This window comes from Cololabis saira, chromosome 1, assembly GCF_033807715.1.
Source record: "Cololabis saira isolate AMF1-May2022 chromosome 1, fColSai1.1, whole genome shotgun sequence".
In the NCBI taxonomy this organism is placed as follows: domain Eukaryota; kingdom Metazoa; phylum Chordata; class Actinopteri; order Beloniformes; family Belonidae; genus Cololabis; species Cololabis saira.
Window position 1 is genome coordinate 56,977,909 of NC_084587.1, and position 24,881 is coordinate 57,002,789.

The following is a 24,881-nucleotide window of genomic DNA, read 5'->3' on the forward strand; positions in this document are numbered from 1 at the left end:
AATGTTAAGAACTGGAAACCTAACAGCAATAAATTGCCCTTTTCAGACAGATAAGGGTTTTGACAAAACCATGTTTGAGAGACAGATGTCTGTTATGAGAGGACAGGTGAGTTTACGTCTGCCACCACACACACAACCACCACCCCACCAATTCCCTCTTGCGTCACCAAAGTTTGTGTCTGTATTATTCGTCTCTGTTCTCTCGATCTTTATGGCTGCTTTATGTTCCCTTCTCTCCTTTACTTTCTCATGGCCAAGATGCCTTTACTTTGTCTGGCTGTGTGCTACGTTACGTCACGACCATACATTTTAATTAAGTTTTCACAAAGTAACAAAGATGAAATGCTGAATGTTAATTACAAAAATGTTGAGTAGGCATGGGCATGTAAATCATAGCATACACCGGTGTACAAAATGTAAAAAACAATTAAACGGTATGAAAAGAAATAAAATAACAATAACAAAAAGAACCTACAGACCAAACTAATCCCTGCCCTGTCACTGCCAGAATACTAATCAAAATATGAGGTCATTTTAACATTAAGAGCCTGCGACTAGGAATAGACAAGTTTACGAGCCGTTTCCGCTCTACTTCCTAAACTCCTCCCCTCTAAGCAGTCCACTTCCGTTTTGGCGGATTCCCATTGATTAGAGTGGCAACATTGCTCTGACAAAGAGGGACAAAATGGATATTTCTAAGAAAAAAAGTGGTTCGGGAACGACATGTCTCGGCAGTTGGATGTAAGAACTGGAGGAAGCACCTGAAGGAGTGGTTGGATAAAGAGAGCTGGGACCAGAAAACCAGCTGCACGGACCTGAGGTAAGTTCAGCAACTTTAGCTGTGAAGCTGACAGTACTGTTAATTATGAAGAAGTTGTTATACACTAACATTGCTACTGGTATTTTGATGAGGCAGTTGATGGTTTTGAGATGGGACGTGTGTGTGTGTGTGTATGTGTAGTGTTCTTTCCTTTCAACTTATGACCGACGTCGTGCAAAGCATGTTACTGTTTTATTTTATGAAATGAAATCTCCGCGTGGTGTCTGTGTGCAGCTGCGGCGTGTGTGTGTGTGTGTGTGTGTGTGTGTGTGTGTGTGTGTGTGTGTGTGTGTGTGTGTGCGTGCGTGCCTGCGTGTGAAAAAATCTGCCAGGGGAACAAGATTTTTTTTGCTTGTAATGAGAAGATAAATCTTGTCCCACTGGCAGATTTTTCTACTTATTTCAAGTGAAAATGTACTTGAAACAGGTGAAAATTGTCAAATAAGTAATTTTTTTGGTAAATACTCTTGTTTTAAGTGTAATGAGATTTTTTGACTAAAAATGAGACATTTTAACTATAAATAAGACAAATATTCCTGGTAAGATTTTGAGTTTTTGCAGTGCAACGTAAATATAATGCAATTTGGCAGGCTCTTGTGATGATTGTGTGAGTACAATGTACAACACAAACACAAATGGTACAATTTTGACCATTGTGATGTTTTTCTCTTCCCCTGTTTAGATGGTCCTGAAACCTGTCAGCCTGCCTGAGGCCGAGCCTGCTACACAAGTGATGTTGTTCATTAAATAAAGATAAACAGCAAATACTGTGTGCATTGTATTTTTTAATATTATATATGAATAGTTTTTATAGTGATGTAATTGTGTGGGATGCTTTTGTATTTTACTATGGAGGTAAGGGAACTGTTAATTGAATTTGTGCACATAAATCAAATGTGTGCATATTCTACAGTTGTGCATAAATAAATAGAAATGTAAACATTTAAGTCAAATCATACATATAATATGTAGTGTATTTTCTCTGTGATTAGAAGATTATTAACACGGATTACAGAGAAAATACACACTATATGTATGATTTGACAAATATTTAAATTTTTTATTTATGCATAACTGTAGAATAATATGCACACATTTGATTTATGTGCACAAATTCGATTGACAGTTCCCTTACCCCATATTTTACTGTTTTATTCCTGTTAAGGTTAAACATATGAATTTTCTTGTTGAAGCCATTTGTTTAGTTTCCTCAAAACTCAAAATTCATCCATTATTAATGTACAGTATGAGCTTACTATGAATGATGAACTGTTAAAAGACATTGTAACACACTAAGGAAGATAAGGCCTATCATTCATGATCGTAGTTCAGTGCAATAATGAAATGAAATTAAGTTTCATCAAACTTTATTTTCACAGTACAAACATCTGTTGGTTCCTAAATAAGGCTGCTCATTTTGGTTTTAAAATGCTGAGATATTTACTGCAGAACTGTAACCTTCCCTCAACAAAATCATCAATTTTTGGGAGTATGTGTGAAAAGTTGGTTGGGTGATGGCGGGAGGCAGAGCTGCAGGAGAATATTCCCAGGGCTGGTCCTCCACTCTTCATGAGTCCTACAGAGTTTCACCTCCTGTGCCGGTTCTGGAGCGGTAGAAGATGCTGTGAAGTTGGTGACGGCTGGTAAAGATCCTTCCTGTTGTGTGTGTATTGTGATAAAGTTCTTTTATTTTCTGTAATGCCATTTTAAAAAAAAAAAAAAAAAAAAAAAAAAAAAATGTTATACATTCTGGATTCATTACAAATCAACTGAAATATTGCAAGCCTTTTATTATTTTAATATTGCTGATTATGGTTTACAGTTTAAGATTAAGATTAGCAGAATATTCAAATTTTTTTAGATAGGATATTTGAGTTTTCTTAAGCTGTAAGCCATGACCAGCAATATTAAAATAATAAAAAGCTTGCAATATTTCAGTTGATTTGTAATGAATCCAGAATGCATGACATTTTTGTTTTTATAATTGCATTAGAGAAAATCACAATATTCTAATTTTCTGAGACAGTCCTGCACTTCATCTTCCTCTGACCAGCATTTCTTTCACACCCAGCTGTTCCTTCAGTCAGTGCAGGCAAGCCCGGTTTTCCCGTCTCACAGCATTTTCTACCTAGAGAGATATAGTAAAAAAAAAGCCAAGTAGACTATGATGTAGTTTGGATACCAAAAATGAAGACATATATGTCAAATAATCTTGTTACCTTCCATAAGATCGCAGCTGAATGGGAACACGAACTCCAGGTCCCGCAAAACGCACATCCCGCAGGTCTGACTTCTCCAGCTTCAGTTACAGCAGCCGAGCTTTAAGCCCTGCATTGTTCAAACACTGGCTAGGCTCGACATTTGCTTTCAAATAAACAAAACGATCATGTTTGTATGACATGACAAAACCGACTTTGTCTCTGTGCAGATATTGATAAACCTCAGAAACTTTCAGTTTGTCCATTGCGGATTGCAGGAAGTGGGAGCAGATCCTGCTGTCAGTTCTGCTGCTGTCATCACGTTCTCCTCCCAGTTCTGCACTGAATTCTGGTGGGGAGAGTAACGCCATCTCCAGTCAGAGTAGTAGAACCGTGATCCCATGACAAAGTTGTCGACATTAAAAACTCACGAGCAGCGAGTCTTTGCTTTAGGTTTGTGTCCACGCCGCTGTGTTTACACCGGTAAACGCTGCGCAAACCCCTCCCGCCGGAAATGACATGCATTAATGCAGACGAATGGCAGCGCCCGTGTTTTGGCGCGTAAACTTGTCTATACGAAAGAAATATGTAGTCTAGTTCACAGGGCTAGAATGCTTCTAGGAAAGGTCCACACACTTTCTGGAACTTATTTGATTGCTGAGGCGAGTATCTAATTGTCTCCAGTTTGAAGCAGGACATGATGTCTTCCAGCCATCGTGATGAGTAGGAGGGAAGGGATCCTTCCACCTGAATAGAATTGCTCATCGGGCCAAAATGGAGGCGAAAGATGACATGTGTCTCTGTGCAGTAACTTCTCCCTCCATGACCCAAACAGGCAGGCAGTGGGTTTGGTTCTAATATGAGTTTAAGCACCAGAGAGAGTGTGAAAGACTTCCCTCCAGTACTTGTTGAGACGTGGGCAGGACCAGTATGAGAGGATGAGAGAGGCTTCTGCATATTTACATCTCACACAGTATGGACTCATATCTGGGTACATGGAGGATAACTTTGCTTCGTAAATATGAGTCCCGTGTACCACTTTGAACTGAATTAAACAGTGACGTGCACACAGGGAGGTTGAATTAACCAATGTGAGTGTGGACTCCCAGGTATCCTCCAATAGGGGGAGCCCTAAGTCCTTCTCCCACGCTGCTTTGAGTTTATCTGTAGGGGCACTCCTAAGATCCAGTAACATGCCATAGGAAGATGAAATGAGCCCCTTTTTAAATGGGTCTGTGGCAAGAACTTTGTCAACTGTGGTCAAGCCTATTGATGCACCAGGGCTGGGTGTCTGGGGAAGAACAAAATGTCTAGCCTGAAGATACCTGAATAAATTTGATATTGGAAGGCTGAATTTCCTACTTAACTGCTCAAAAGATGCCAAGGTGTCGTCTATGAACAAATCTTTAAAACGGATTATACCCTCCCTGTGACATTCCTGGAAGGTGGGGTCCTCACAGGATGGTTTAATAAAGTGATTTGATGCAATGGGGCTAAGAAGAGAGAAGCTGTGAAAACCAAAAAACTTCCTAAATTGGGCCCAAAAAAGAAAATGTTTAACCGCTGGGTTTTTGATTGATTTAAGTGAAGGAAGTAGAAGTGAGGAACCGAGTAGGGCAGGAATTGACAGATTATCAGTTGGATGTAACTCCATGACCACCCAGTCAGGGCAGTCAGCGTTGCAGTAGAAGGACCAGAATGCAAGGCAGCGTGGGTTAGCAGCCCAATAATAACAACCAAAGTTTGGGAGGGACAGACCACCTGCAGACTTTATTTTTTGAAGGTGAGTCTTGTTCAAACGTGGCCGTTTACCCCGCCATAAGTATGAAGATATAACTGAGTCAATAGACTGAAAAAAAGAACCAGGAATAAAGAGTGTTATGGTCTGGAAAAGGTACAAAAATGTAGGTACATTGACAGGGGTGACCATTGTGTTAGGATTTGTTTGGTCTTATTTAACAATGAGATAAGATTCTCTTGGAGCAGATCTTTGTGTTTCCTTGTCACAGATATGCCTAAATAGGAGAATTTGTCATTTACGATTTTAAAAGAAAAATTGGAAAAGTCTGAAGCACGTGCTTCAAGATTGTTAGGGAAAAGCTCACTTTTGCTGAGATTCAGTTTATAGCCTGAGAGTCTACTGAACTGACTGAGAAGTGACAGCGCAGGGGGTAATGAGGCCAGAGGGTGAGAGATGAAAAGCAAGAGGTCATCGGCATAAAGTGAGACCTTATGTTCCCTGCCACCTCTCCAGATACCAGACACATCCTCACAAGATCGGAGCGCTGTGGCAAGCGGTTCCATAGCCATGTGGAAAAGCATGGGACTAAGGGGGCACCCCTGACGGGTTCCACGATGCAGATTAAATGGTCTTGACCGTTGAGAGTTAGTACGAATTGAGGCTGTTGGGTACAAATAGAGAAGTTTAATCCACAGAGCAAAGTTTGGACCAAAACCAAACCTGTCCAGCACAGCAAAGAGATAATCGCTTTCTCTGCATCAAGAGAGACAACGCATTCAGGAATAGCCTCAGAAGCAGAGTAGATAATATTGAACAGTCGCCTTGTGTTGAAGTAAGACTGCCTACCTTTAATGAAGCCAGTTTGGTCTTCAGATATAATTGTGGGCCCTATGGGCTAGGACTTTAGGTAAGATTTTAGCATTGGTGTTTAAGAGGGAGATGGGCCTGTAGGAGGCGCATTCGGTTGGATCCTTCCCTTTTTTAGCTAGATAAGATAAGATAAGATAATCCTTTAATAGTCCCACAGAGGGGAAATTTGCAAAGCTTTGCAAGCTATGAGGGTGATACAGGCCTCCGAAAAGGAAGGAGGGAGGGAACCGTGGCTGAAGGATTCTGAAAGAACTGTAGATAGCAATGGGGAAAGCAGAGTAGAACATTTCTGTAGAAATTCCCCGGGAAGCCATCAGGGCCCGGACATTTACCCGACTGCAGTGAAGAAATGGCTAGAGTTATTATCAGCTGATAAAAGCTCCGTGGATGCTGCCTCATCCACGGAGCTGATCCACTTTCTGGCTCCTCCGGACAGCGTGAGACGGAGCCGGGCGGGGAAGAGGAGAGCCGGCTTCAGACCCAAGTTATAAAGTTCTGACATAACTCTGCTGTATTCCGCTCGCTGGCCGGCAACTTCGGGGCTGTAGTCCTCCACGAGCCGGACCGGCTGGCCGTGATATTCCAGTGTCTTCCCTGATGAGGAGATCCTTGGTCTGGTACCGTTGCAGGTGGAGGATGATGGGGGTCTCTGTCCGGAGGCCGGCTTGGGGGCGAGAGAACGATGCGCTCTCTCGATTTCTGGCAGTGACGGCAGCGTATCATTCCCAAACAGCTCACACAGCAGCTTGGAGAAGAAAGCAGTAGCAGACCCACTCTCAGTCGACTCCGGTAAGCCCAGGATCCTCATGTTCTGCCTCCTGCTTTGGCTTTCCAAATCCACCACCTTTAGCCGAGCATTATCACCTCGTAGAGTCGAGCAGCCTTTAAGGTCCGTAACTCGCTGGCTGAGTCTTCTGTGGCGAGTTCCAGGGACGAAACACGTTGGCCATGGTCCTCGACCGCGAGCCGCGTTTGGTGGAGTTTGTAGTCGAGCTGACTGGGAGTAGTTTTGAACTCGGTGGCTAACGCAGCGCGGTGTTCCTAGACCAGCGCGGTGATGGCCGCCAGGGTTAAGCCAGGGTTAAGCCAGGGTTAAGCCAGGGTTAAGCCAGGGTTAAGCCAGGGTTAAGCCAGGGTTTAGCCAGGGTTAAGCCAGCGTTAGCATCGTCTTTTTTGCCCGACTTGCTGCTTTTCGAAGCCAGAACAACAACAGGGATTCCTTTTTTAGCGTGAAAGTTTGGGGCTTGGTGGTTTAAAGAGTTTGGCAGTCACGGGAGCACTCGCAAAACATGTCTACTCCATCTGCTCGCCATACATTTTAACCACATTTTTTGTATATTGTTTAACAATATACTTTGCTGTTTTACTTGGTTCATAGAAAAGAGGCGCGGGTTGCTGACCCCCGACCTAGACTCTTCTCCTGCAAAGCTATGCTGCCCTGATGGACAGGATGTGGTCTAGCATTGTCCTGCTGTAGTATGCAAGGCCTTCCATAAAAGATGTTGCCTGTAGGGGAGCATATGTTGCTCTAAAACCTCTACGTACTTTTCAGCTTTGATGGTGTCTTTCCAGATGTGTGAGCTACTCACATTGTAGGCAACCTCACACCATCAGAGATCCAGACTTTTCAATCAAGAGCTAATGACAACCTTCCCGGTCCCTCTCCTCCATAGTTTACAGGACATGGTTTACAAAACCAATTTAAAATTTTGTTTAATAATAATAATAATAATAATATAATTATATTATTATTAAACAAATAATAATAATAATGACCACAGAACAATTTTCCATTTTACCTCAGACCATTTTCCATGAGTTTTGGTCCAAAGAGAAGATTGTGGCATTTCTGAAACCTGTTCAGACGTTTATTTTTTGCATGACATAGTTGTAAGCTGCATTTACAGATTGCATAGTGAACTGTGTTCAAAGACGGTGATCTCTGTGTTTCTGAGCCCATGCAGTGACTCCTGCCTTTTTGCTGAGTCTCCCTTGAGTCGTCCAGGTCTTTCACTGCTTTGTTAGTTTGACTAGCAGCAGGAGGGAAGTGACCTGCCACTGCCAAGTGAACTACGGCTCCCTCAATGGGACACATTTAAAATGCTCGCGCATTTTGCCACTCATAATTAATTGCGTTAATTTTCATAACGCGTTAATTATCAATGTAATTAATTAATTTAATTAACACGCTAAACTGACAGCCCTAAATAATAATAATAATAATAATAATAATAATAATAATAATAATAATAACCACTTTATTCGACAGTATACATGGAAACACACTGAAATGTGTCCTCTGCTTTTAACCCATCACTAGTTAAACTGGTAGCAGTGGGCTGCCTTTATTCTGGTGCCCGGGGAGCAGTTAGGGCTAAGGGCCTTGCTCAGGGACCCAAGGTGGTGTTTTTGGTTGCCATCTTCAGGGCTTGAACCTCCAGACCCAAGCCCACCTCTGTAGCCACTAGACTACCAGCCCCACCTCTGTAGCCACTGGACTACCAGCCCCACCTCTGTAGCCACTGGACTACCAGCCCCACCTCTGTAGCCACTGGACTACCAGCCCCACCTCTGTAGCCACTGGACTACCAGCCCCACCTCTGTAGCCACTGGACTACCAGCCCCACCTCTGTAGCCACTGGACTATGTTGAGGAATTTATCAACACCAGTTCAGAAGTCCGCTTTGTGGTATAGTGAGTTTTTATTCAGTAGCCGGCGGTGAGCACATCTACACAGACCAAAGTCTGGTTGAAATGCTGACCCAGAGTGGCTCGACAACGAGACTTTTATACCGTAAATTCAAGGCGCAAAAGGCAGGGAATACACAAGCCAAGTGACAGACGAAAAGTAATTTACAGTTGGATGTGATCTGTGGCCAAATGTTCCAACCAGGCCATTTGGCATGACTGTCACTAAGTTCGAAATCACCCCATGGGGTGCTTTAGTGTTCCAAGTCTGTTTGAGGCAACTTCCAAGGTGTTGTCTCCTGCAGAATCAGAATCAGAATCAGAATACTTTATTATCAATGTACCTGGGTACTGTGAGATTAGAGGTAGCATCACCTCTCCAGTGCAAGATAAATAGCAGTAGTGCAAAACAATAAGAAATACAAGAAATATAAAAAATATAGAAAATGTTAAGGTGCATTTGAATCGTTGTTTTTTTTTTTTTTTTTTTTTTTTAACAGATGACAGTATATACATGTTTAGAATATTGTAGAATATTGCACAGAGTCCGGGAGGAGTATTGCACAGTTTAAAGAGACAGTAACGAGGATGATTCACATGTTGTTCAGGGTGATTATGGCTTTGGGGAAAAAACTGTTTTTGAGTCTGTTTGTTTTTGACCTGATGACTCTGTAGCGTCTACCTGAAGGCAGCAGGACAAACAGGTCAGAGCCGGGGTGGGAGCTGTCTTTAATGATTTTAGTGGCTCTGCTGAGGCAGCGGGAGGTGTAAATGTCCGTGAGGGGGGGGAGGGGGCAGCCGATGATCCTTTGCGCTGCTTTCACCACCCTCTGGAGCCTTTCCCTGTCCGCAGCAGTACAGCTGCCGTACCAGACTGTAATGCAGTACGTCAGCAGGCTCTGGATGGATGAGAGGTAGAAGGTCAGCAGCAGGTTGGAGTCCAGCTTGTATCTCCTGAGGACCCTCAGGAAGTGCAGCCGCTGCTGAGCCTTTTTGGTGATGGTGGTGATGTTCTCCGACCAGGAGATGCTGTCGGAGATGAGGAGGCCAAGAAACCGGAAGGAGTGGACCCTTTCCACTCTCTGGCCGTTGATGTAGAGGGGGGCTGGGTCGGTGTTCTGTTTCCTGAAGTTGACGATGATCTCTTTGGTTTTCCCGGTGTTCAGAGTGAGGTTGTTCTCTGAGCACCAGGCTGTCAACTTCAGGACCTCCTCTCTGTAGGCTGCCTCGTCCCCCTTTGAGATTAGTCCGACCACCGTAGTGTCGTCCGCAAACTTCACTATGAGGTTGTTGTTGTGGGTCGGACTGCAGTCATTGGTGTAGAGGCTGTACAGGAGGGGGCTCAGCACACAGCCCTGTGGGGAGCCGGTGCTCAGCAGGCGGGTGGAGGACAGGTGGGGGCCGAGTCTCACATTCTGGGGACGGTTGGTGAGAAAGTTTTTTATCCAGGTGCATGTGAGAGGGGGCAGGCCGATGGAGGTCAGTTTCCTAATGAGGATGTCTGGGATTATTGTGTTGAAGGCGGAGCTATAGTCCACGAAGAGCATCCGGACGTAGCTCTGCTGCTGCTCCAGGTGGGTCAGAGCAGAGTGTAGAGCTACGGCGATGGCGTCCTCAGTGGATCTATTAGCTCGATAGGCGAACTGGAATGGGTCAAAGTCCGGGGGGAGGTGGTTCTTGATGTGGTGAAGAACTAGTCTCTCGAGACACTTGGTGATTACCGGGGTGAGGGCCACTGGGCGGTAATCATTAAGGCTGGTGGCGGGAGACTTTTTCGGCACCGGGATCATGGTAGCAGATTTCAGGCAGGACGGGACGACTGCCTGGGCCAGGGAGGCGTTGAAGATCCTGGTGAAGGTGGGGGTGAGCTGGTGGGCACACGCGCTGAGCACCTTGCCTGGAACTCCGTCTGGGCCGGCAGCTTTCTTGGTGTTCACTGTCAGGAGCACCCGTCTGACGTCATGCTCCTGTACAGTGAGTGGAGTGATGGAGGTTCCTGGTGGGGGGGTGGGAGGGGCTGGGGCAGCTGAGTGTTGCTGTGGTGTCTCAAAGCGAGCAAAGAAGCCATTCAGCTCCTCTGCCCGTGGTGCACTCAGGTCTGCGGTTGACACATCACTGCCTCTGAAGTTAGTGATGTGTTGTATTCCCCGCCACACCTCCCGGGAGTTGTTACTGGACAGGTGGGACTTAATTCTCATCCTGTGGTCCGCTTTGGCTTTCTTAATTCCTTTAGACAGGTCAGCTCGAGTAGCTCTGTACAGAGCTCTGTCACCTGACCTGAAGGCGGCGTTGCGGGCCCTGAGGAGTGAGCGGACCTGGTTAGTCATCCAGGGTTTCTGGTTCGGAAAAACCCGGGTGGTTTTTTCTACAGTCACATTCCCAATACAGAACTTGATGTAGTCCAGTACTGTGTCTGTGAAAGTATCCAGCTCCTGATGTTCAAATAAGTCCCATTTAGTCCGGTTGAAGCAGTCCTGGAGATCTGGAAGTGCATGATCAGGCCAGGTTGTGATTGTCTTTGTAGTGGGCCTGGCTCTGCGTCTGAGGGGGGTGTATGCAGGAGACAGCAGGAGGGAAAGATGGTCTGATTTCCCGAGATTGGGGAGGGGTGTGGCTCTGTAAGCACGTTTAATGTTTGTATAAACGGGATCCAGAGTGTTCTCTCTGTAGCCACTAGACTACCAGTCCCACCTCTGTAGCCACTAGAATACCAGTCCCACCTCTGTAGCCACTAGACTACCAGTCCCACCTCTGTAGCCACTAGACTACCAGTCCCACCTCTGTAGCCACTAGACTACCAGTCCCACCTCTGTAGCCACTAGACTACCAGTCCCACCTCTGAAGCCACTAGACTACCAGTCCCACCTCTGAAGCCACTAGACTACCAGTCCCACCTCTGTAGCCACTAGACTACCAGCCCCACCTCTGTAGCCACCAGACTACCAGCCCCACCTCTGTAGCCACCAGATTACCAGCCCCACCTCTGTAGCCACTAGACTACCAGCCCCACCTCTGTAGCCACCAGACTACCAGCCCCACCTCTGTAGCCACCAGACTACCAGCCCCACCTCTGTAGCCACCAGACTACCAGCCCCACCTCTGTAGCCACCAGATTACCAGCCCCACCTCTGTAGCCACCAGATTACCAGCCCCACCTCTGTAGCCACTAGACTACCAGCCCCACCTCTGTAGCCACCAGACTACCAGCCCCACCTCTGTAGCCACCAGACTACCAGCCCCACCTCTGTAGCCACCAGATTACCAGCGCCACCTCTGTAGCCACTAGATTACCAGCGCCACCTCTGTAGCCACTAGATTACCAGCCCCACCTCTGTAGCCACCAGACTACCAGCTCCACCTCTGTAGCCACCAGATTACCAGCGCCACCTCTGTAGCCACTAGATTACCAGCGCCACCTCTGTAGCCACCAGATTACCAGCGCCACCTCTGTAGCCACTAGATTACCAGCGCCACCTCTGTAGCCACTAGACTACCAGCCCCACCTCTGTAGCCACTAGACTACCAGTACTCTAGATGACGGGATCTTCACGGATCTTCAAAGTCTTGGCAATTTTATGTGGATGAACATTTTCCTGAAATCGTTCCACAATTTTAAACCAAGATGGGTTATATTTAGATGCTTATATACCTCTGCTTATATTTAGATATTAGAGGCTCTGCTTCTCTGAAATATTCTTTTTATACCCAGTCATATGACTGACCCATAACCAATTAACCTAAATAGTTGTTAAATGCTTGTCCAGTTGTTTTATTTTTTACTTACTACAGCTTTTTGTTCCAATTTTATGGAAGATATGTTGTTGCCATCAAAAATAAAATGAGCTAATATTTTCCATGAAATGGCAAAATCTCTTAGTTTCAACATCTGATACATTTAACTGGGAAGAAAATACTAGTTTATGAGATTTTCAAATCATTGTATTGTTTTATTTACATTTTGCACAACATCCCAACTTGATTGGGATTGGCGTTGAACATGGTCCATAACTGTTTCAGAGGAAACCGCTCACTGGCGTGGCGAGGGGAGAGAAGTTTGACTGGTGGTTTAGTACGTCAGAAACACCCCCTTTGAGCATTGCCTTTTGTTTGTTTGTTTATTCATTCTCAATTTTACCTTGATTTAGCCTTGATGTGAATTTTGATTATATTATGTAATTTTTCTGTCCACAATAAAATGTTTTGTTCTGCTGATGGAGATGGTTAGCCTACTCCAAATCATTTTTCCTGAGACCAAATTCTCAATCCAAATGCTGCATCTCCTGGATGTGCGTTACCTCTCCCAGCCGATGTCTTTGTTTAAAGATATTATTAAAGATATCATTAATTAAAATCAGTTCCCTTTTCAGTGACAGGTGATACAGCACACATCCAAGTTTGCAGCTCAAATAACTAGTCATGCAAAAAGCACATTGCCAAGCGAGATTTTAAACCCAACCTTCTCTAGCGTGCAACAAAAGGCTTTTTTTTTTACTTGTTTTTGTGCACTTGAAGTATTTCACGCAAAAGAAAAAAGAGATCTAATGTCACCCCTGCATATAAGTAAGTTTAATTTGAATTGTTTAGTTTTAACATAACAGAAAATAAACTTGTAGATGGAAAGCATTTAATTGAACAACTAATTTTCTCCAAATGACATGATTGAGTTGTTTTCCTGTGATGTTGTTATTGCTGTGCCTGATCCTCTACCTGAATCTGCTTGTTCCAGGTGTTGAACTTGAGCCAAGCGTTGAAGGACGGGAAGAGCCCCATCCAGCTGGTGCAGATGCCCCGGGTGGTAGTGGAGCGCAGCAGCTCCGGGGGCCAAGGACGAGTCGTCACGCTGGGAAACGCATTCACACAAACCTTCCACTGCAAGCGGCCTTTTTTTTCCTCTTGGTAGTCAAACGTTTGGAGGGGATTGGCTAAGGAGATCATTTTGGATTTTTTTTTCTACTCGCCTCCTTCCCTCTTTGGTCCCTTGGGCATGAAGCAATCAAGGAAGGATGAAATGAAGAGAAGAGATAATCACACTGGAAACAAGTGAAATCTGTCCTATCAACAAAAGGAAGAGACAGAAAATACAATAAAAAAAACAACTTTACTGACAAAATTGAGATGAAAGGGTTGTTTCACTGCAAATGCAGCAGACAGGAGTTTGAGTTGCCTGGATTAGCAGCGACTGCTTCAAGGAGAGACTACTGAGCTGTTCCACTTACTGTAGAGACTTGATTGATTAATTGGCTTTTCCATGGAGATCTGCTTTGTTTGTTATGAAAAAGGATTTTCTTTTTTTAAATATCAACCGAAGTGTCATGCACAGTCTTACAGTGGGGTGATGACCAAAGGCTGAGTTTAACAATTTGCAAGACTGGTTTCACCAAACTCTATAAAAAAAGAAATATTCTCAGTTAAATTTGAACCGTGTCTAGGTAAAGTTGAAAATATTTCCTTTGCTTTTTATGATTATCTTTTGCAATATAGATGTTGCTGTTGGCAATGTTTTTGTTTGGTTTTACCCATTTGAGTGAATAACTCTTTATCCAAAAGCCAAATCTGTTAACAAAGGGATTTGGTATCTTAAATTCTCAGTACTGCCAAAGGTGTTTGTCAAAAGACTATAGAAAAGCTTCAAATGAAGAATGTTGTTTAAACATACAGTTGGAGCAGAAAAAACTACAGGAAAAACATATTGCTTGAATGTATTCTGTTTACATTATTTTATATATATATATATATATATATATATATATATATATATATATATATATATATATACACACACACACACATACATTCGTGCCCCTTAACATTTCAAAATAAGCTAAGGCTATCAGACAGACTTCCTGTGAATGTATTTGTGTTTTGACATGTATGTAGTTGCTGAAAAGCAGCTTTTTCTTGAACCTTGTGACACAGGGGCAACATCACCCAGATAAAAACTATTCTGTTGCTTGATTGTCTTTTCTTTTGTATGAATCTTAAGCTTTTTATTCCAACACAGTGATTGTTTAAGAAAAGTTGTATATTTAATTAATTAAAAAAATGTAAATTTGGGAAATTTCAATGTATTTTTTTTCCATTGTTATTTTTGCAAATTCACATGTTAAACTGCAGCAGCTGACTCACTGCTGAGGGAAATTATAGTACATTTACAAGTTGAAATATTGAAACCTGATCCTAACTTGATGAATGCCCTTCCAGCAAGACATTTTGTTTCTAATAATTATATATTAAAAAGAAACAATACTCTGAGAATTAGATTTCTTTTGTGGGGAGGTGTTTTGTCTTCGTTTTTGAATATATGTGTAAGACCTCCCCCTCTTCAGTTACAGCGGTCTGTGTGAAACCTTTGTCCCAAGATATTGTGGACACCTTTTCATTGAGGAGCATTCAAACAGGACTTTAAATGCCATGGTAGGATGCCACTTACTAATGTTGCAGCAGGTGATCATTGAGTTGAATGCCTCTGTGTCTTATATCAGAACTATATTATAGAGTTGGTGGTGAAACAAAGAAAACATCATTAGTTTGCCACTATGAGATTATGCCAGTTTTAAGCAGAACCGATTTACAGTGCAAATGCTCACCTGGAGCATTGAATGCCTTTTCATTGTTTTTGACATCCTTCTATAACCCTTTCCCTGAGATGAGACAGAAGACAACCAGAACAACCTCAGAAAGAACCAGAACAACCTCAGAAAGAACCACAAGTACCTCCGTCACAGCCAGAACCACTTCAGCCAGAACCAGAACCAGCCTGTACACAACCAAAACCAACTCAGAAAAAATCTGAACCATCCCAAACAGAACCAGAAACACCTCGGACACAAGCATATATATATATATATATATATATATATATATATATATATATATATACACATACACACACACACACACACACACACACACAGGACTGTCTCAGAAAATTTGAATATTGTGATTATCTGTAATGCAATTACAAAAACAAAAATGTCATACATTCTGGATTCATTACAAATCAACTGAAATATTGCAAGCCTTCTATTATTTTAATATTGCTGATCATGGCTTACAGCTTAAGAAAACTCAAATATAGAATATTCTGGGAATCTTAACTGTAAACCATAATCAGTAATATTAAAATAATAAAAGGCTTGCAATATTTCAGTTGATTTGTAATGAATCCAGAATGTATGACATTTTTGTTTTTTTAATTGCATTACAGAAAATGAACTTTATCACAATATTCTAATTTTCTGAGAGTCCTGTGTATATGTGTGTGTGTGTGTGTGTGTATATACACACATATATATATATATATATATATATATATATATATATATATATATATATATATATATATATAATTAATCACATTTTAATCTCATATCTGCTAAAGGTCCCCAAATAAAGAATTTGAATTCTAGGACATTGTAAAATTGCAGTGCATGACTAATCATTTGAATACACTAAGAAGAGGAGATTTGAAATCCACAATTTTATTGGTGAAATGTGTTTCATAAATGAAATTCAAAAGAAAAAGCTCAAGCACATCAGCAAACCAATTAGGCCAGGTGCATTATTCAACAATACAATACAAATACAGTTAAATAAATAAAATTCAAAAATAAAATTAGGCTGAGTCTCAAATAGGCACTTAAGCAGACTCTCAATTCAAGATTAAAACTAAAGCTGACTCAATACAGCAATTCAAGTACTAGTAGCTGTAACGTTTACAGTGGAACTTGTCCGGACATGTTTAGTATTTAAATGATAATTCAGGCTGGAGCAGCTCCGCTGATAGGAAAATTCTTTTTTACAAAATGTACAAATCACTGCGTTCTTGTTGATAGTCCCGTCTTCTTTCTTTTTATACATAAACTTGCCGTTCAAAGGCCCTAGCAAGATTTGCTGAGTCTCCCCTGAGTCGTCCAGGTCTTTGTTAGTTTGACTAGGAGCAGGAGGGAAGTGACCTGTTACTGCCAAGTGAACTACGGCTCCCTCAATGGGACACATTTAAAATGGCTTTATTTCTTGATCTGACAGATGGCTGCAGTAAAAAGAGTGGGGGACTGTAGTCACCTGCGAACCTGTGTCCAGTAAGCAGTTGAATCAGTTGTCTTATGTTTACTTGTGCTGTGCTTTTGGTCCAATAAGTCCTTTTTGGTAACCGGTGGAATGTGGAATGTGATGGAAGACACTGGTTGATGGGACATTGATTAGCTGCAGCCCCCGCGTGTCCCTCCCCAAGAGCTGCATCTAGTTTGACTGGTGAGTTGAGTTTTTCCTATCCCACATTTGTTGTTTTTGTTGTAACTGTGTTCTTTAACCAGGTTTGGGTTGGGTGTATTACTGCATGCTGTGGCAATGTGTCCATCCTCGCCACACTTAAAACAGTACCACGGCTTTGGTTTTCCAGAGTTAGATTTGGATGCAGTGGCCTTGAAGTGACGTTGTTCGCAGGGTGTTGACCATTCTGCGAGATAAGAGTGGTGAGCTGGCTCTGCAACTTGTTCATTTGTTTCCTGAGATCCTCAATTGCATCAAAGTCAGTCTGTGACTTTGCACCACAAGCACAAGCAGTTTGGGTACTTAGCTGAATCTGTTGCTTGGATGAGCTGATGTGTTTTTTCATGCAGGTTTCTTTTGATAACTGTCTGTCCTCTTCAGTGCGCAACAGGAGCAAAAGCTCTGAAAAGGATGGAGGGTTATCCTTCTTCTGTTCTAGTTGTAGAGTTGTTGTTATACTGTTATCCCAGCACCCACGGCAGAATTGTTTAATGAGATGTTTATCTGTTTCGTTTGTCAAAATACCTCCCCTTTTTACTACAGAGTTCAAGCAGAGTTGTAGTCGCTGGAGGTAAGCAGAAGACCGTTCACCAGGGTCTTGGAGTGTGTTCAAGAATTGAGCAAAAAGCTCCTCCCCATCCTGCACAGTGGCAAAGGCAGAGTCAAGAACCTTCAGATACGCACTGGGCAGGTATCAGTGCCTAGGCCTTTAACCACATCAGCTGCAGGAGAAAACAAGCTTTCAATGATCCGCCTGGTAACATACAAAGCAGACAGACTTGGATCAGCGAGTAATAACTCAATGTGTGAATGCCAGGTTTCATAATCTGCTTCATTGTTAGGCTTGGGGAATTTGCCAGAGAAGGCACGGAGTTTGAGTGGAGCCAAAGAATTAGCATTAGCATCATCCTTTCTCACAATATGTTTGACAACAACTCTTTGGATTGCAGGTGGAGTTAAGTCTTCTCCAATTAAGGGAACAGACCTCCTCGATGTGACAGGAGTGGTTGAAGGCCGGGGGCCTACTGATCAGATGCAGAAGCTGTTGCTTCCAGTATTTGTACCGATGGCTCCTCTTCAGAGTCGCTTTCATTTCCCAGTTGTTCTCCAATTTGGTCCATCATATCCTTCAGCACTTCGTCAAAGTTTTTTCCACTGCACTTTGCAAGTTGTTTTAACTCATTTAGATAGTGTGTGGTGTAGCTGGTGCCAACTGTTTCTGTGTATTCATCAGCTAGTGATTTCACAGTAAATGTAACTTCAGGCATCCCTTCTGAAGTGTATTCATAGGGTAATAGTGGCTGTAAAGCGACTATAGCAGTCTCTTGTGAAAACTCAAGGATCAGGTTTTTATAGTATTTGCTTTTTGAATCATTCATCTTCATCTGTGTCTGTGTGAGTAACACCACTGATTATAACTGAACATGATATATTGACCCCTAATTCCTGGATGAAATCTATATTGACTTAAACCACAAGTTTAAACAGTCAAAATTATTATTAACCCACAAGGGAGGAGCAGATCTCTATGAAGGGTGCGTTTTGGCCCATCTTTGTTCTCTGGCCTTACGGTGTATACCGGAAGATCTTTTGCACGACTGACCACTACATAGACATCGGCTTCCCATTTATCCGCAAGTTTATGTTTCCCACGAATGCGTACGTATCTGACAAGGACTCTATCGCCTACCTCGAGGTCTGAGGTAGTTATCCTTTTGTCAAAACAAACTTTATTCCTTTCTGCCATTTTGAGTGTATTTCGAGAAGCTAATTGGTAGCTCTCTTCCAATCGGGATTTGAGATTTTGCACATATTGGGAATGAGACTTCTGCCGACCACCTCTCACAGGTAAGTTGAAAGCTAAATCAACTGGCAGTCGTGGTGAACGTCCAAACATAAGTTCATACGGAGTGAACCCGGTTACTTCATTGCGGGTGCAGTTGTAAGCATGAACTAAGGGCTTGACATATTCTCGCCATTTAGATTTTTGTTTGTTCTCCAGGGTTCCCAACATGTTGAGCAATGACCGATTAAACCTTTCAACAGGATTTCCCCGGGGATGGTACGGAGTTGTGTGACATCTTCGGATGCCTGAAAATTCACATAATTCTTTGATTAGTTTTGATTCAAAATCAGGTCCTTGGTCAGTGTGCAATCGTTCAGGTATGCCGTAATAGACAATGAAGTTATCCCACAAGCATTTTGCTACCGTTTTAGCTTTTTGATTGGGAATAGCAATGGCAAACTTGGTGAAATGGTCAGTTAGTACAAGGATATCCTTTGTATTGATGGTGTCAGGCTCAAGACTCAGGAAATCCATGCACACCAATTCAAGAGGACGTGTTGCTCTTATGTTCACCAAGGGTGCGGCTTTCTCAGGAAGAGCTTTTCTGTGTATGCAGCAATCACACGTCTTGATTTTGTGCTCTACAGCTGCAGACATTCTGGGCCAATAGAACCTTGTACGGACAAGATCAAGAGTTCTTTCTATGCCCATATGACCCATGTCATTATGCAAGCTTTGCAGAACAGTTGCACGCAGCTCTTCTGGTAGAACAAGTTGATATGACGCTTGCTCGTTCTCTTGTCTCCGGCGGTACAGGATGTCATTTTGCAACTCCAATCTATTCAACTCTCGGAGTAGAAGAGGAAGGTCAGGAAGCTTGTTCCTTACAGTTGGAGAAACTCTTTCTCCCGTTTCCAGCTGGAAAATGACTTCCCAAAGGCATGGATCAGACCTCTGCTTCTCTTTAAGATCGAGATGTGAGAGAGAAGGAATAACAGGTAAGCCATGTTGATCCTCTTCCACATAACTGCCCGGGATTGCATCAGCAGAAACTGCCAAAGACTCCACAAGGGTAAGGTCATAGGGGTCATTGAGCATTCTGACCAAGCTACTTTGACAAATGGCATTGACGACATCCTCAAGGGAGCCATCAGCTAAGTGCTTTTGAGCAAACCGGCTAATGTGATCCTTCTCTTTCTCAGACTGGCCTTCATCCAGATACAGCTCATGTGGTCGCCTGGAGAGACCATCAGCATCAAGATTTTGTTTGCCAGCCCGGTACTGAAGCTTGAAAGAGAATGTAGACAAAGCAGCCAACCATCTGTAACTGGTTGCGTCTAACTTTGCAGAGGTAAGTATGTAAGTAAGGGGATTACTGTCTGTGACAACAGTAAAATGACTCCCATACAGGTAATCATGGAACTTTTCAGTTACAGTCCATTTGAGTGCAAGATTTATGAGTTTTATTTATCTAATTTATGAGCCGGATATCTGGATTCACTGTTGGACAGACCTCGACTGGCAAACGCAATAGCTCTCAGCTTCCCTTCCTGGTATAATGCTGCTCCAAGGCCGGTGGTACTAGCATCAGTAGCAAGATGTAGGGCTTCTTGGGGTCTGCAAAACCAAGAACAGGGGCCGTGGTAAGTGTTTCTATGAGCCTTTCGAAAGCGTCTTGACAGGTGGGTGTTGTGCGTCGCCCATGTGAAATCTGGACTTATAAATGTATGAATATTTTGTGATTTTGAGGACCTGTAAAACCAGACTTTGCCCCTTCTTCCTGAAGTCCTGCGACCCCCTACTGCTAACTCCTGGTTATCTCGGCCTGGGTCGAGATAGTCCGTTTACGACCCCACTGCATGGCCGGAGATCAAAACAAGGACCCAGCAGGGTTTCTGCCAGGGAAAACAGACTTCCTTGGGGTTTTATGACACCTAAGCAGGGGTCGGGAAGCAGCGGAGCCCTAAAACCAGGCCTCTTTGGACAGACACAAAACCTACCAGCAACCCCCCCAGCCTGGAACTGGCTTTAATGTGCCTCATAAAATGGCGACCGTGCCATGAACCACAATCCCAGCATGCCTTGCGGGATGGGGCGGCGCCTGAAAGCGCGCGCATCCAATCGCAATGAGGCACCGATGACGTCACTGCAGCGCGCGTAGGATCAAAACCCCTGCCGCTGCTTCTTTTTCCCCTCTTCCGATCACCCTCTCATCCGAGCTGGATCGTTTGGCTCTGGGCCAAGATCCCATCTCCCTTTCTCCCCCCGGCTGGGGGGAGGTGTAAGGCCCCATCGGGCCGCTCCGGTGGACCTGCAGCCCGTTGAAGCCGCGGTGCACGGAGCCGCCCCCATCAGCTCCCGGTCTCAACTTTTCATCCAGAGTCCTGCTTCACGTGTCCCCGGTCCCTGGGAGCTGGAAAGGGGGGGGAAGCCGCTTCGAAGCTCGGCCCCGGCCCAGGGTGAGACCCGTTCTTCTTTCCTAACCTCTCTCTCTGCTCTTAAACTTCACCTGAAAGGACCTGTGGACAGCCTGCCCCGCGCAGAACCGAGACGCATCCCGCTGCCCGTCCCGGGGCCACGCGCTCAGGCCGACGGGCACCAGCACTCAGAAGAAGTAGACTGGCCCCGCGCGCCCCCGAGACGACGTGATAGCCTCCGGACCGGAGCTGGAGCGCCGGCTGCTTCAGCTGTACCCCCGTCCTCTCGTGATTCCAGAGTCAGGAGGAGGAGCGGGAGAGGCGGGAGGACTCTCTGGGATCGGACTCCGACCAAAGACCCGGCAGGAACCCCTGATCGGCACCCGGAGACCCGAGGAGGCGTGAGGTTTTGAGACCTGGGTGTATGAGTTTAACTGGGAGTGTTACAGAGCTAAATCTGTGTTCAGAGCTGAGATTACACCACCATCATTATAAGGACTGTTTTCATTAATTTGTAGTCACTACTTTCTGCTAGTCATTCATGTTTTAAAGCGCTGTTTTCTGCAGTTGATCACGGTTTAACACCGGGATCACCATCCGTTCTAATTGCACGTGGCCAAGAGGGCGCGTCCATCTTTAAAAGACCACAGGAGCCCCGTTGAACTGTAGATGTTCTGTATCTTCGTTATTATTGCTTGATTTCTTCTTTTTTTTTCATTCCATGCATTTAACGTTTATGTTTCATTTTATTGATTGTTGTTTTTCTAGTTAATTAATTGTTTTATGGATACTTAAGCCATTTCTGCCATCAGGTTTATTTGGGTGTTGCGTTTATCATCTTTTGACACCCGTATGTAAATAAATTCTGATTGATTTCTTTATGAGTGGTTGTGTTATTTCATGCAAGATTTGGTCACAAATTGATTTGTTTAAGCAGAGCCTAGTGTTCGGATATCACGCCTTCACTGTTATTCTGTAAGATTTGCTGTTCTGCAGGATAATTCAAATCATAATGAGACTGATTTTCTGCTGTTAGTTATCGAATCCCACCGGAAGTAAGGCCCCGGCGGTGGTGCCCCTACGAGAATTATCATTTTTGATAATACAATTTGATAAATAGTCAACTTTATTAATTATTAATAATTCTTTAATAGAATTATCATTAGCCTTGATAACTGGACAGCCAAGCTACCTATGAGTTGCACAACATGGGTGTCCATCGATCTCCAAAAGGCTGGTGTGGATTGTGATAGCAATCACTGGTACCCTTGCCCTTTTTGAGTTTGCGTGATATCCTCGAGTGAGTTCATTGAGTGGCTTTACTATGTCAGCATACCCCTTGATGAAGCGACGATAGTAGTCTGACAACCCTAAAAAGGATCTCAACTCTTTCAGGTTTTTAGGAATTGGCCAGGTTTTTAAGGCATTCACTTTTTCTGGGTCTGTTTCCACTCCATCCTCAGACACAACATGTCCCAAGTATCGAATTGAGGTCTGAAAGAATTTGCATTTTTTGGGGGACAGTTTTAGTCCATATTCTTTCAACCGATTGAGAACTCTCATCAGTCGAACTTCGTGTTCTTCCAGAGTGTCAGAGTAAATGATAAGACCGTCCAAAAATACAAGGACTTCCCGCAAATGAAGGTCTCCCATGCATTTTTCCATCAACCTTTGGAATGTGCTGGGTGCATTAGTCACTCCTTGTGATTCGATTAAACTCCCAGAATCCAAGGGGTGTAACAAAGCCTGTTTTACCCTTGTCAGCCTCATCTATCGTGATCTGGTAGTATCCAGATTTCAGATCAAGCACCGAAAACCACTTGGAGCCCGTTAGTGCTGAAAAGGTCTCTTCAAGATTAGGTAGTGCATAGGCATCCTTCACTGTTTGAAGATTTAGTTTTTGGTAATCTATGCACAAACGTACATCGTTGTTTCGCTTCCGCACACCCACGATGGGTGAAGAAAATGGTGATTCAGACTCTTTGATAACACCGGCCTCCAGCAAGTCATTAAGATGTTTGCGTACCACCTCGATATCTCTAGGGTGAATAGGTCTGGCACGATGTTTAAAGGGAGTTTCATCATGGAGTTTAATCTGATGTTTCACCTTATCTGTGCACCCAAAGTCTAAATCATGAAGAGCAAAGACCTCTGGCATTGCACTGAGCTTGTTGGTTATACGCTCTTTCCACTCTGCAGAAAGTGGAGAATCAGCAAAGTTGATGTTCAGCTTCTGTTGGTCTGAGACCTGGGGTGTTGTCACATTGTGTTGTGAAAGAATGCAATGAAAAGCACCAAGTTCTGCAATGACACAGTGTGGGGGAATGGTTATGTCTTGATCAGTTTCATTTGTGATCATCACAGGGACTTTGTAAGGAGCGTGTGAAGGAAGAGTGCTAAGACAACTCAACGCATAGACCACCAGGTAAGTATGATTGGGTGGGGTGCTCTACAATCACACAGCGATCTGCAAATGGACCAGGGACCTTAGCAGAGCCCTATAGAATTAAACTGTGGCATGCTGGAATGACAGTAGGTGTCTTACTGAGCATTCTCACAAAGCAGCTGCCAAACACTCCTAAACAAGGTAGCCTAAGACGTGGGTTGTGCAGAACTGCGGCAGTAAATCCTTCTAAAGAGTGGCGCTCCGACGAGGAGCTCCATTCTTTAGTAGGGATTTCATATGGATCCAGACCGTTAATAATCATTATTTTCTCCATATACCGCTCCCTGGCTTCCTTGTTTAAGGTATCCCGGTAAATTCCAGTTCCTTTCCAGCAGTTTAACATCTTTTTTTTTTTGCGTTCCGTCTGTTCACTTGGTGAAACAGAAAAGCGTCCCGCCTTCTCTCAAAACAAATGCAGCGACGGGACAGGAGTTTTCCGGCAGTACGCGCTGGTGCTCATGGGAAACGTAGTGTTCTTTCTGGTAAAGCACTACCGCTTTTGTCCAAAAGATGCCGCCAAACTCAGAAAAGCTGAAAGTTACGTTGTGCTGCTTTAACAGAGAGGGGCAGGTATCATAAGTTTTCTTCTTCCTGCTCCTTTTCTTTCATGGTCATAATGTGTACTTCATGGAATTTTGTACAACATTATTAAGAATATATACCATGAATGGAATAAATGAAATGAAATGAAAAAAAAAATAAAAAATTATTCAACAGCATGGTGTTATTTATGGAGGTCACGCCACCTTCTGCTTTTTACTTGTAACACTATGTAATCTTAGTCATCTGGTATAACACATTACTGTGCAGGAAGACCTGTCTTTTATTCTGACAATACTTTATAACGGGGCGTGCCGTACGAAATAACTATATGGACGCACAACAAAATAATAGGTTAACCGTGTTTTTCGCACACCCATACACACACACACACACACACACACACACACACACACACACACACACACACACACACACACACACACACACACACACAGACACAGACACAGGCACACACACACGGACAGACACACACACACACACACACACACACACACACACACACACACACACACAGGCTGAATGATGTTTTTGCTGGTCGGTGCTGGATGTCATGTAGTGTCGTTTCGCACGAGATTCAGCAATTCAGCAACGTAGATTTATCAGCGGTAACAGACATGAACGCCGCACGGCGCACGCACACGCACAAATAATAATCAATATCTAAACAAATTTGGATGTTCATCTGAGAAAAAGGAGGCTATAAAGACTAAATCCACAAATCAACACCGAGAGTGGATAAAGTATAACCTGCACGCGAGTATGGAGCGGAAGTCACTGAACCATGATGTAGTTTCAGCACCTGCTATCCTGATATCTTACGCTCATTGATCACTACTACCAAGCTTTAATGACACAGATGTGATTTTAATCAAAGGTTTAAGATAACACACCAACAAAGTTATGGCCACAAAAACTTTATATTACTCTGACTCAGTCAGATAAAACACATCAGACTCTGACATAACATAACTGGCAGAGTATTACTGAACATATAACCACACACACAGCAGAAGGACACAAAACAAATCAGGCTACCGGTGTACCATTTAACAACAGTAATAGAACAGTCAAAACCAATTG

The 24,881-nt window shown here is 43.6% G+C and overlaps 1 protein-coding gene across 5 annotated transcripts in view; it reads left to right on the forward strand.

The window, feature by feature from the left end:
* Nucleotides 1-14,565, forward strand: part of pi4k2b (phosphatidylinositol 4-kinase type 2 beta) — a 59,587-nt gene extending 45,022 nt beyond the window's left edge. For 3 of the 5 annotated variants that reach the window (XM_061728277.1, XM_061728292.1, XM_061728285.1), the window contains 3 exons: nt 47-106; nt 6,259-6,418; nt 13,044-14,565. In XM_061728277.1, the coding sequence (XP_061584261.1) occupies nt 47-106; nt 6,259-6,418; nt 13,044-13,243 (420 nt within the window). In that variant the 3' untranslated portion in view covers nt 13,244-14,565. The remainder of the gene's footprint in view (nt 1-46; nt 107-6,258; nt 6,419-13,043) is intronic. The other 2 variants (XM_061728299.1, XM_061728305.1) reach the window with 1 other exon arrangement.
* Nucleotides 14,566-24,881: the final 10,316 nt, after the last annotated feature.